The sequence below is a fragment of the Strix uralensis genome, chromosome 3 (genome assembly GCF_047716275.1).
Source record: "Strix uralensis isolate ZFMK-TIS-50842 chromosome 3, bStrUra1, whole genome shotgun sequence".
NCBI classification, from domain to species: Eukaryota; Metazoa; Chordata; class Aves; order Strigiformes; family Strigidae; genus Strix; species Strix uralensis.
This window is the reverse complement of record NC_133974.1, coordinates 39,753,364-39,766,629: the sequence shown is the minus strand read 5'-3', so window position 1 is coordinate 39,766,629 and position 13,266 is coordinate 39,753,364. Positions and strand designations below refer to the sequence as shown.

Genomic DNA, 13,266 nt, shown 5'->3' with positions numbered 1-13,266 from the left:
AACAGGGTGTGCAGAAGAGTATCAAGTCTCATCATGGCACTTGTGGCAGACATAAGCAGTGTGTTCTCTTTCAAGTTCTCCAAAAAACATGTCAAAATTGTTCATGTAACAAATTAAATAGGTTATCATGGATAAAGACTTTATTTGATAGTATGTAATACATTTTGAAGTCTACCACTCTATCCAGTATTTAACCTATTCTGGAAAAAAGAAGGAAAACCTATCTGTACATTAGCAGTAGCTGCGCAAATCCAGTTCTGCAGGGAAGGGCGGGGGAGGGGTGGGCATGCATCAAGCACTGACCTGACTCTTTTGAACAGAAACTCCTCTGATAGCTTTAAACATTACCATTCAGCCTTTCATACCGCTACCTACATACCTTTTATCCAAAAACCAGGAAAGCACAGGCCTCCAACTCTTGCTCTTGTTGAAGAAGATGTGGTAAAAGGCTGTGGCTCTGTGCTGTCCTTGCTACCTGTCAGTACCTGAGGCTATGGAGTAAGTTCAGGCCAGCTCTGCAGCATCCCCAGTTGATGTATTTAGCTTTGTCATCTTTCACTGCCAGGAGGACAGGGCAGAGTAAAAGGGGGAAAGCACAGTTGAATTCCTCCTTTGCCAGTGACTTGTGAAAGGGTTTGTGGGGTTCTTTTAAGCAGAGGGGCAAAAACGGTCAGTATTAAAGTATTTAAGATCTACAGGCTCAGGTGCATAAATACTAAATTGCATGACAAATACACATTATTTACCTCACCTTTTAGCTGCAGGGACCATATATCACTGGATTTTAGTAAAGTCATGGTTTTTACCTTTCCCTTTCTTTTCTCTATGAGCAGGCCATTTTCTGATTTTATATTGTAGGTTTGTGGTTTGGGTTTTTTTTAAAAGGTACACAACTGAAACTTGTTTACACAGAAGAACATTTCACAAATATTCACCTTTGAAAACTGGAACACGTAACTCAACCTAGTAAGTTCTTACAGAATACATTACATGTTTATGCAAACATACATACATAATTATCTTAAGGGAATTCTCAGTGAAATCTACCACAGGTGATGCATTTATAGTGAGTTTTGAGAAGAGGCTCTGAAACAGACAGCCCAAGCAGTAAGAAAACTTGCAATAATTCCATTTTCAAACACCATTCAATTCCAAGTACTCCTTTGGAAGGATTACCCCATTTAAAACACTCTATTCACTTCACAGTGAACCAACTCGTGGTGGTTTTCTGGGAAAAGATGAATTTTTTTAAACATTTATACAAAGTTGGTTATTATACCAATCACCTTTCCCTGAGGAAAAACATTGTGTCTATGAGTTCTTAAAAAGGAAAAAGAACAGCTTTAAAATAACTGCTTTTGAAGACTGCAGAAAGTTTCTGCATTTCCCTTTCATTCTGCTCTAATGCAGAGGGCAGAGCAAAAATCTGAACCGGACTATTGCTGCCACAGGGCATCTGAAGTCATGCGAGAGCTGTGCAGTGGGCACTGCCAGGTTATTTTTCTGTAAAATGTAGCATGAAAGTCTTTAAAGTTAGAAGATGAAAAAGTAGAACCACCATCAGGGAAGAACAGAAGCAGGAACCAAACCCTTAAATACCTTTACAGGATTAATACATGCTTCAGAAGGAAACTAAGAATACAATTCAAATGTTTTGTAAGTTAAGTTGGTATTATCCCTTAATCATTTCATTAAATACTTTTCATCTAGGCATTCAGCATCACCAGCATCCATACACATGAATACTCCTTTTTCCCAAAAGTAGCAGTTATACACCCAAAAAGTCACAAAGATTTAAGCTAGCAGAAGAAAAGCTTAGATTAGCCCACTGGGAATAGCAAGCTTTTCTTTTTCTAAAACCAGACCTGCATTATTTTGAAATGTAGTTTAAATGCTTTAAAAATAAGCTTCATTTCTCCATTGCAGGAGATGGATTCTACAGATTTTCCCCCTCGTTTAAGCAGCATTTCTCTTTTTCAGGCATGGCAAAGGAAAAAAAATAAAAAAGAATAGCTCAAACATCACTGAAGTCAGCTCACTCATCCAGAAATGGGCTATAAAAGCCACAGTTAGTAGAAGTCCCAGAGCTTGTTAACAAGAACTGTATTGAGCTTCAGTTCACACAAATCATCAGAGAGCTAGCAGTTGCTAGAGGTGCCTCAGCAGGAAGCAGTTGCCATATTCAGAAGGCAGATATCCCAAATTTGTTAATTTGGGAAAAGTTCATGACTACAGCCTTCATACTTCATCCAGGAGGCCTACATTGCAACCCAGGCAGCTATGGTCATTTGTAACAGGGTTCACTTCAGTCTTCTCTTGGGAACTATTTTCAGCAGTAATCTGCCAGTTTTAAACAGTCTGTTTTGCTTTAGGCATAATCCCATTACTTTAAAAGCTAGGAAGTAGTGCAAGAATTACATTTAAAAACAGGAAATTTAGGTATAAGTGTTTTATAATAAGGGCACAGGAGATAAAAACAAGAGGTTTCCCCCTCTGTATTCTTTAAATGCACAACCCATCCACTATTTTTTCTATTTGTCAGGTGAAGAAAGAATGAATTAATCAGCATTTAGGTGTCTGAAGAATGTATCAGCAGGCCATTGCTACATTGCCACTGACACAAATAGGTTGTATACAAAGCAGGTTAGTTTCAAGAAAACCCAGTTAAGCACAATATCTTGAATCTACTAGATTCATTTAAGAACTTCCTACAGAGCACTCTTATTCAAAATCCAGCAAAGGATTTGAACCTGGTTCCTCTGCATCCTTTGTGCTTGCTCTAAAACCATTTGGCCATAAGTTACCATCTTTTGAAGAAAGCTGAAATGTAATTTAAGTACTAGCTAAGGTTCAGAACCTTATTCCTTCTCTAAAAAATAAAACTTGGAGATTGAAATTACACCTATTCAATTCTTTTAACAAACCCTTCCCTGGAAGAACAGTTGTGTGTTCTCCCAAGTGAGTAAAAAAGATGGAGTGAGTGCAGCTCAGCTATGCTTTTGGAGCTGGTCCTCCAACAACTAAAAGCCTGCTAGCCCATCACTGGCCCACTAGTCAAGAAAGGGCCATTTATAGAGCCAAAAAGCATAAGAAGGTTCAGCCTATAAGCCAAGCATACAACCACCATTTGCGTATAGTAACTATTGGCAAAAGCAGCATAGTTTTTAATCTGATTTCCTGTAATTTAGCTACTGAATTCCACACTTGCCAAACTGGAAGTTTGCATCAGCAATAAAAAGTCAAATTACTGTTTGTGTGTAGAATACTAATTCCAGGTCATCACTGGGCAGCTGTCAGAATGTCACTCTAAAGTACTATAATTACAGGCACCCATTTGCTTTTACTCAGCAGCAGGTGGTGGTAGCATTTTGTAAACACTGTAACCAAACAATTTAATATGCAAGGTGTATTCCCTCTGGAAGCTTCGTAAGTTGTGTTTAACCTGCACCAAAAAGCAGTTAGGAATCAGAAATCGAAGTTAATGCCAAGCAGATATCCATTGTGCTGCTCAGTTTCATGTGTCCTTTTTGGGAGTGGCAGAAGCTGCAGAACCTCCCCAGGGGCTGCCTGTTTATTCTTTGCTTCAGTCTTAATTTGAGGTTTACACTTGTCTTGGCCAAGGAGTTTTCATACACCTCCCAATGCCAGGCTCCAGCCTTCACGGTCCTCTCAAATTATTATGGTATCCTTCAGAAGCTGGACGTAAGCAGTCATTTAAAAACAAAAGAACAAAACAAGAAAAGAAATCAGGAAGCAAAAATAATGCTGGGCAAAAGGTTTAGACCACAGAAGGTATCAGAATAAAGCATTCAATATTTTACTTCTTGTCTAAACTGCGTTCTGTCAGCACAGCCAGTCTTACATACAATAGGTCTGAAATACCTTCTATCAAAATAGAAGAAGGCCAAGAAAGGCTTCAAACAACAATAATGGGAACGTTTACCTTAAAGTGAAAGACTTTTCAGTCAAGGATCCGATGGGAAGATTGCATGACCGATTTGCTTTCTAAAATGATTGGTGGCTCTGAGATGAGGAGATCATCCTCACCTAGCGAAGAGTTCTGCTCAGTGTTCACAAAATTAGGAATGTTAAATTTTGTAAGACAATTTAGGTCCTCTTCAAACATTGCACTGCTCCTGGGAACTTCCTGGAAGTGGATATTACTTTCCAGACCCAGACCTTTCCGACTTTGTTTTGCTTTGTCCAAATGTTCTACTTCATTAATACAGAAATGGAAAAGGGACTGGGATTCTTCAGCTATTTGATGAGAAAAGACCCTCTCCGACTCCAAAGGTCTTCCAAAATCTGCCACAAAGCTATTCATGCGAAATCTTTTTTCAGAAGGTTCTGAATTGCTAGGGAGGAAAAAGAAAAATACAGTAAACACAAGAGTAGAACTATTCATGCCTTAACAGCAAATTTGCTTTCAGCAGTCAATACGATCAGGAAGAATGGAAACCCTACAGTTTATCTACAACAGACTTTAAAATCCAGCACTATTTATTACTGAAGCTGTTTTATGTCTTGATTTGTCATGATAATTTTCCATGAGAATAAGTTATCAATGCCAGCACTCTGAAATGGCACTTCTAGTAATCCATATACCGTAACAATCAGCTCACTGAATAAGCTTAGAAATTTCCTCTTGATATCAAGTAGTAGTAAGTTTTTTAAAATGGCTTATAGAACACTTTGAGAAAAATCCTTGATAAGAGAAAAATCTGAGACATAGGCAGCACTGCTGTCACTAAAGGCATAATTTGGGTGCTTGACTGTCCAGACATCAAACCACCTTTTCCACTGACTTTGGTCAATGACATTCAGATTTCCAAATTAGGAGAGCTGGAACTAACGACTGCTATAAAGACTGACAGTCTTAACAGTTCAGACACATAGCCCAGGAAGGACACGTTAACATCTTCCCTGGAGTTTTCTGGAAGTGTTAGCTCAAACCAGCTCCAATCTGCATGGACTTGTAAAGGAGCCATGAACAGCTGGGGGTGAGAAAAGTTCAAACTAGATGGAAGTTTTACAGATAGTAATACATTCTTTGTCAGGCTGAATTTATATGCTAGCATCACAACATGAAAGTTACTTGCATCTGAAAGGCAGTACAGGTATGCAGAGGATGAGTAGTGAAAAATCTAAACATATTCTCAGAATATAAATTTTATTAGGTAAGAATTAAATCTTACTGTTTACATGTGAATATGTAGCAAGTGACAGTGGAGCCAGATAGCTGGATGCCTCAAGGTGCACATGGCACTTAGTGTTTCTCTGAAAAATCTCTAATTCCCTCAAGCCTGCAGTAGGAGGTAAGTGCCTACATGCTTTTGAAAGCCTCCGATGGCACCTTCAGAAACAAGTTCACAGGATACCTACCATTAGTCTTTCAGTCATAGCTAAAGAACCCTGCTTCTCCAATGCTACTTTACTTCCATTACATGATACAGGAATTCTATCCTAACAAAATCAGTTACACTAGCCTTCGAATCAAAGCAGTCCTCCAGTTTGTCAAAACTATTGGCTCATTCTGTATTTTGAAGTGAAGCATGTAGAAGCATAAAGTTTAAACTGATGCAAGTGATAATCCACCACGTACACACCAGGAGGCAGACTGGAATAACGCTATTGTAGGCTTCAAAACTGACGACTGACATTTACGTATTTATAATGCAACAGAAAGCACCACTCTGAATATAAGTTGCATATATAGTTTTGCAAATCTGTCACCAAGATGTAGTATTGTGACATGGACAGTGGAGATAGCAAATAAGCACAGAAAGAAGGGCAAGTGCTATAAGCCTAGGAAGAAGTGACTTCAGAAGAAAGCTTAAAATGCATCCATTAGAGAAGCAAAACTAGTTCATAGGTGTGGAAAGTGCTTTACAATCCAGTGAGCTATGAAGGAGCAAAGGGGCACACAAGACTGGCAATGGCAAGCTAATCTAAATGGAAGAATAGAAGATGCAAAGAAATTTTATGACCCATAATATTGAGGACTTACGATAAAGAATAATCCTGTGATCATGAGTAGGGAACACAAGATCTAATACACAGTAATATTTTTGGATTCTGAAATTCACAAACACTATCTTTCTGTATTTTGGGGAGGAGGTTTGTTGGCTTTTTTTTAAACTAGACTAGAAACTTGCAGTCTTGCTCATTACAGCATGCAAGTATAACTCAGTGTATATCTTTTCAGAACACTCAAATTAAGAAAAGCACCCTCAGAAATCCCAGTTTCACTGTGGAAGGGAGCACAGCCACCTGGACAATCAAATCCCTTTTGCAATATTTGGGCCAACGGGACCCTCCGAGTCCCAGAAGCTGCCAACAAGAGAGCAGGAAGGTGAATGCCAGACACCTTGAGCATCATACATACTGAAAACCACTCAAAACAAGCAATTGCAATGAACTAACGCAAGCTCCCTCTTGGGGAGCTGGGAATCTTCCAGCCTACGTGCTGGGTTCTGGTCCACTGGATTCAGTATTAATCTCTGGACTCTGCCCACTGGACTTGAGTCCACTGTCAGGGTACAAGCCATTTGGCCCAGTATACCCTTCTAACAGGGGCATACTGGTTTGGGATTGACACTTGTGATTCCTCTATAGCTTAAGCACCCCTTCTCTCAACACTCGAAGTGACCTGGGGGTACTTGGCAAACCATGGAAAGGAATAAGTAGCCAATCCTCCAAAATAGCAGGGTTTGGCATCCCAGAGGGAATTTGGGGGATCTAAACAGATCCTTAGTACCAACCCAGAAATGCTGCCCTGAACCTGAGAAATCTTCCTGAATAAGTTTTCAGCAAACACATACATATATCTATAGAAGGGGTTTTTTTTTTTTCAGTGTATGTACCTTTCTCAGTGGATTTCACCCCAGAATCCTTAACCAAAACCAATTGATTTCTTAAAAAAAAAAAATCAGTCATTTCACCTTTACTGCAATTAGTTGACAGCCTGCCTCAATAGCTGCATGAAGCTTTGAGATTACATCAACCAATATTTTGTGCAGTTAGGTTACATGAACACATGCATTTGTTATTTTAAGGATATTTTTAAATGCAGAAACAAACACAGTGTGCTACCTTCTCTTGAGTGATGAACAAGAGTACTTTTCAGGCAGAAATTCAGAAAGATTGTCCACAATTTTTTTGTCACACAAGCTAATGTTCTACATACACTAATATGCAAGCAAACAAAAAGTGCAACATACATCATTTCCATAGCAAATTAAATTTCTACCTCTCTCCATCCATATCCTGACCCTTTTCTTCTGGTCTGAGAATGTACCCAATTCTGAGCATCTTGTACAATTTTGATAAGTACATGCTATCACACCCCTTTATATTGAGCCAAGAAAAGCATGCTACTAGAAAAATCAGAGTATTCTACTTTAGATCCATCCATCTGAACCCAGTTACACTTATCCTTCACATTAATGGTACTTTAAAGAACAGCCAAATTGACTTACTGAAGTCAGAGACACGTCCATCAATCAGGCTGGCTTTCTCCCAAGACCTAGGAATCCCATTAACATCTATTTCTAAAGAAGGGCTGCAAGACAGCCCAATAATGAGACGATGAGTTATGAAGAATCCAGTCAGGTATAAAGACAGAAGATGCAGGCAAACTAAAACCAGTGCAGACTGGTTTTACAGTAGGTATTTATGTTCTCCAGTTTTTATATACACGTATCAAAAAATAAGAGTAAACAACAGTATTTACTGGCCTTAGCATATTCCTGGATGATCTATTTCCAGTACCGTACACATTTGATTATCAAATCTCAAAAAAAAAAATAGTGCTCAAATTCGTTAAAGGTGCCAACTCAGCACACTTTGTAAGTGGGCAAGCATTCAAATGCACAGCTCCCAGAGCTGCAAAGGAAGTTTAAAACAAATACAGAAAGAAGTAATTGGGCTCTCTTCAGCAACTGAAGAAAAAAATTATATTAAGAGTTAGATTGGAAGGGACTGCTGGAGGTCTCTAGTCCAACGCTCTGATGAACACAAGGCCAACTCTGAATTCAGATGAAGTTATCTGGGTGTAGAAGGTGACCAAAGATGGAGGTTTCACAAATGTTCCAGACAACCCGTTCCAGGAAAATTGATGAAGAAAGCAGAAAAACAGTGGGAGATATCAAGCAGGCCTCTGCTACCTGAAAGTACATTTTTACAAGTGTACAAACTTTGGACAAATATCCATATTAAATTCTCCTTGTTGTATATTTGACTTCATCAGTTCTTCCCCTCTCATGTTATTCATGTGGGATACAGACTCAGATGCTCAGCTAAGAAACAAATCTCCAGGAAAAAGAGACAGCAGTTAGGAGGACTTTAAATATATTTGGAAGCAAGGTCTGGCTACTCTGTAAGGGAGGCAAAACTACCAGCAAGTCAGTGTGGGGAAGCTGAATTCTTCTGTCTCTATTTCCTTCTCACAGAAGAGGCTTACGATACACGCATGTCCTCTCTAACACAGCCCTGTCTCTAGAGATGTGTTATTACATAAAGTTTCAGAGCCAGTCTACATATGACTAAATAGCAAAGGGCCTTCGGTAGGCAGAGACAGGCAGGCTGCTTTAGGAAGCGATAAGCACTAACCATTGCCTTTCACAATCAGCTTATCATCATTGCTACCTGCCTGCAAGCAATCTCTCTCTCCAGAGAGGCTTTTTGTTTCTACTTTATAGCACACAAGACTGAGAGGAGATGTGAGTTCAAACTTCTTCAGAGGAAGGGACAATAACAGCCTGCGTGCTGTGCAAATGCAGATGAATGGCTGAGGCAAGGCATGGTCTGCACATACTTATGAGCCAGAAAGAACAAGAAAAATGGTTAGTTTGTGACTTTCAGGGGACCCTGGTGTTTAACTAATGTCGAGCTGATCTGTACTTCAGCACCTGCTGGAATTTCTCAGCCGGAACTACAACATTCAGAGTAGGGGAGCTACAGGGTTAAGGGAAGATTTTTAAAATACTACTGATATCTACATTTTGGACTTGAACACACAAATGTGGAAACTTGCCAGACTTCAACTACCTTAATTTAACATCTGCACTGCATTTTATTTGTATATACTCTGTCAATATTCACATTTCTCTGTTCCACTCCATCATAATGTGAGCCTACCTAGAAGGACCCCATTTATTTGAAGAACAGTAATCTAAAGCCACCCGTTTGGCAGCCTACCCACCAACTTCCTTCTAGCATGAAAACACATACATGCAGCTATTCCCTTCTCTTACTGCATGCCTACTGACTATTTGCTAAATAGAGAACACATTAACAACTATTCTGCAGAACCGGTCTCCTAAAAGTGCTTGGAACAAAGACTATTTGAAACAAAGATGTACTGCACCCTTTCATAAGGACAGACTAGAGCAAGATGGTGCTGAGCCAGCGCAATGTCAGCACTGTCACTGTTTGGGGGCTGCAAAAAAACAGACCCGCCATTTGGCAGGCTGGATTTGTTATTCCAGTTTTCAGACTCACTCTTGATGTGGTGCTCCTGTCTTCGTCAGCAGGGTCAGGACAAAAAACATGAAGATGACAAAAACTGCAAGACCAACCCAAAATCCAATCACAATGGAATCTGGTGAAAAAGGAAAAACAAGATGATCAGTATTTCTCCTGCATTTGCAGAAAGTTTCCTTCCGCGTGACTGCAAATTCCAAGAGACTTTGCAGCTTATTCCTGGGTGGCAAGGAAAAAGGACGATCAGATTTATCATTATCTATTTTTAAACAGAAAGCTGCCATTGAAGCTGTCATTTCCAGCCTGAATTTTGCTGATGTCTGTACAAACCAGAAACAAACTGAAAGAGGGAAGACACTGAATTCTCTTGGTTAGTAAAATAACAGCAGCTCCCTTTATGATGCCTGGCCCATTTCCAAGCACTACTCTGGAAATTATTTCAGTACTAGAACTCAGAAGAGAGGATTATTTGATTTTCAGCAAAAGCCTCTATCCCTGTATAGCTAAACTCCTGCTATTTTAAATTATTTCTGCCCCAGACCATTAGATTTCTGGGGTTTGATGGATTTCTTTGACACAATAAGTTTAGGAAGATCTAGCTTTCTTTCAGTGCTAAGATAGAGGGTTCTGAAATAAATGGAACCACAGATAAAACTATTTGCTACCTCAACAAATACCAGTAATCAACATATACCAGATATTTTTAAATAATTTCTAATTTGGGTTTCCAACTTGCATACAGAAAACTGCAATACAATATCAGAAAAGCCAAATGGATTTGAATAAGTCAAATCACCAGTTAATTGAAAGAAAAACACCAATGCAATAGCCAAATATAGAAGCAATTAGGAAGAGCATGGCTTTTTGTCTGCATGCGTAAAACGTACCTACTGTTCTCATTTGTAGCAAATGGACCCATAGATAAATCGCCAGTCTTACTTAAAACAAATCTATGTCCACTCATGACTTCAAAGTTGATCCACAGTTGCTCCTGATGAATCACAGAATCACCCCATTGTCTGGGTTGGAAAAGACCTTGAAGATCATCCAGTCTAACCATCAACCCAACATTGACAGTTCCCAACTACACCATATCCCTCAGCACTAAGTCGACTCGACTCTTAAACACCTCCAGGGATGGGGACTCCACCACCTCCCTGGGCAGCCCATTCCAACGCCTAACAACCCATTTTGTAAAGAAATGCTTCCTGACATCCAGACTAAACCTTCCCTGGCACAACTTGAGGCCGTTACCTCTTGTCCTATCACTTGTTACTTGGTTAGAGAGACTCATCCCCAGCTCTCTGCAACCTCCTTTCAGGTAGTTGTAGAGGGCGATGAGGTCTCCCCTCAGCCTCCTCTTCTCCAGACTAAACAACCCCAGTTCCCTCAGCCGCTCCTCGTACGACATGTGCTCCAGACCCTTCACCAGCTTTGTTGCCCTTCTCTGGACACGCTCGAGTAATTCAATGTCCTTTTTGGAGTGAGGGGCCCAAAACTGAACACAGTAATCGAGGTGCAGCCTCACCAGTGCCGAGTACAGGGGTAAGATCACTTCCCTGTCCCTGCTGGCCACGCTATTTCTGATACAAGCCAGGATGCCATTGGCCTTCTTGGCCACCTGGGCACACTGCTGGCTCATGTTCAGCCGGCTGTCAATCAACACCCCCAGGTCCCTCTCTGACTGGCAGCTCTCCAGCCACTCCTCCCCAAGCCTGTAGCACTGCTGGGGGTTGTTGTGGCCCAAGTGCACCTGGCATTTGGCCTTATTGAAGCTCATCCAGTTGGCCTTAGCCCATCGCTCCAGCCTGTCCAGATCTCTCTGCAGAGCCTCCCTACCCTCGAGCAGAACAACACTCCCACCCAACTTGGTGTCATCTGCAAACTTACTGAGGATGCACTCAATCCCCCCACAGGAGTGGCCCCAAAACCGAGCCCTGGGGGACACCACTCATGACCAGCTGCCAACCAGATTTAACTCCATTAACCACAACTGTTTGGGCCTGGCCATCCAGCCAGTTTTTTACCCAGCAAAGCATGTGCCCATCCAAGCCTCAAGCAGCCAGTTTCACCAGGAGAATGTTGTGGGAAACTGTGTCAAAGGCCTTACTGAAGTAAAGGTAAACAACATCCACAGCCTTTCCCTCATCCAATAAGCAGGTCACCCTGTCATAGAAGGAGATCAGGTTTGTCAAGCAGGACCTGCCTTTCATAAACCCATGCTGACTGGGCCTGATCATCTGGTTGTCCCGCATGTGTTGTATGATGGTACTCAGGATGAGCTGCTCCATCAGCTCCCCAGGCACCGAAGTCAAGCTGACAGGCCTGTAAATTCCTGGATCATCCTTACCACCCTTCTTATAGATGGGCATCACATTGGTCAATTTCCAATCTGTCAGGACCTCCCCGGTCAGCCAGGACTGCTGGTAAATGATGGAAAGCAGATTGGTGAGCACCCCAGCCAGCTCCTTCAGCACCCTCGGGTGTATCCCATCCGGTCCCATAGACTTGTGTCTGTCTATGTGATGCAGTAGGTCACTGACTATCTCCTCCTGGATTTCAGGGGGGTCATTCTCGCAGTCTCTGTCTTCTGGCTGAGGAGGCTGGATTCCTTCAATACAGCTAGTCTTGCTATTAAAGACTGAGGCAAAGAAGGCATTAAGCACCTCAGCCTTTTCCTCATCACTTGTTATCATGTTTCCTCCTGCGTCTAGCAGGGGATGGAGGCTCTCCCTGGTCTTTCTTTTGCTGTTGAAGTACTTACAGAAACATTTCTTTTTATCCTTGATTGCTGAAGCCAGATCAACTTCTAGCTGGACTTTAGACCTCCTGATTTCCACCCTGCATAGCCTCACAGCATCGTTGTAATCATTGTGAGTGGCTAGCCCTTTCTTCCAGAAGTCAAACTCTCCTTTTCTCCCTCAGTTGCAACCAAAGCTCCCTGTTCAGCCAGGGTGGTCTTCTCTGTTGCCAGCTTCTCTTACAGCCTGTTCCTGTGCCATTAAGACTTTCTTCTTAAAAAATGTCCAGCCTTCCTGGACCCCTATACCCTTCAGGACCATCTCCCAAGGGATCCTGTCAAGCAGGTGTCCAAACAAGACAAAGTCATCCCTCTGGAAGTCCAGGATGTCAGTTCTGCTTCCCCCTCTCCTGGCCTCCCTAACAATAGAGAACTCTATTATTTCATGATCGCTGTGCCCTAGTCAGCCTCCAAACGCCACATCATCCACCAGTCCTTCTCTGTTCACAAAGAGGAGATCCAGCAGGGCACCTTCTCTGGTCGGTTCACTCACCAGCTGCATCAGGAAGTTATCTCCCACATAGTCCAGGAATCTCCGGGACTGGTCCCGCTCTGCTGTGTTGTATTTCCAGCAGATGTCTGGGAAGTTAAAGTCTCCCACAAGAACAAGGGCAAGCAATTGTGAGATTTCACATAAATGCCTACAGAATATGTCATCCACCTCTCTGTCCTGGATAGGTGGCCTATAGCAGATTCCTACTACAGTATCTGCCCTGTTGGCCTTCCCCCTGATTCTAACACAAAGACACTTCACTCTGTCTTCACTACACTTGTACTCAAAGCAATCATAACAGTCCCTAACATACAGCGCCACCCCACCGCCTCTCCTTCCATGTCTATCCCTCCTAAAGAGCTTGTAGCCATCAACAGGCACACTCCAATCATGGGAGACATCCCACCATGTTTCTGAGAGCCACTACAGAAAGCTCAAAGCTTCCAGGAACTTGATTAAGAGAGGTCCAAGTGGGACAACCATTCCAGAC

The 13,266-nt window shown here is 41.7% G+C and overlaps 1 protein-coding gene across 3 annotated transcripts in view; it reads right to left on the bottom strand.

Moving 5' to 3' along the window:
- Positions 1 to 118: 118 nt before the first annotated feature.
- MRAP2 (melanocortin 2 receptor accessory protein 2) overlaps positions 119 to 13,266 on the bottom strand; it is a 28,509-nt gene continuing 15,361 nt past the window's right edge. For 2 of the 3 annotated variants that reach the window (XM_074861994.1, XM_074861995.1), the window contains 2 exons: positions 9,502 to 9,601; positions 119 to 4,355 (listed from right to left, as the gene is read on the bottom strand). In XM_074861994.1, coding sequence (XP_074718095.1) covers positions 3,962 to 4,355; positions 9,502 to 9,601 — 494 coding nt within the window. In that variant the 3' untranslated portion in view covers positions 119 to 3,961. The remainder of the gene's footprint in view (positions 4,356 to 9,501; positions 9,602 to 13,266) is intronic. The other variant, XM_074861996.1, reaches the window with a different exon arrangement.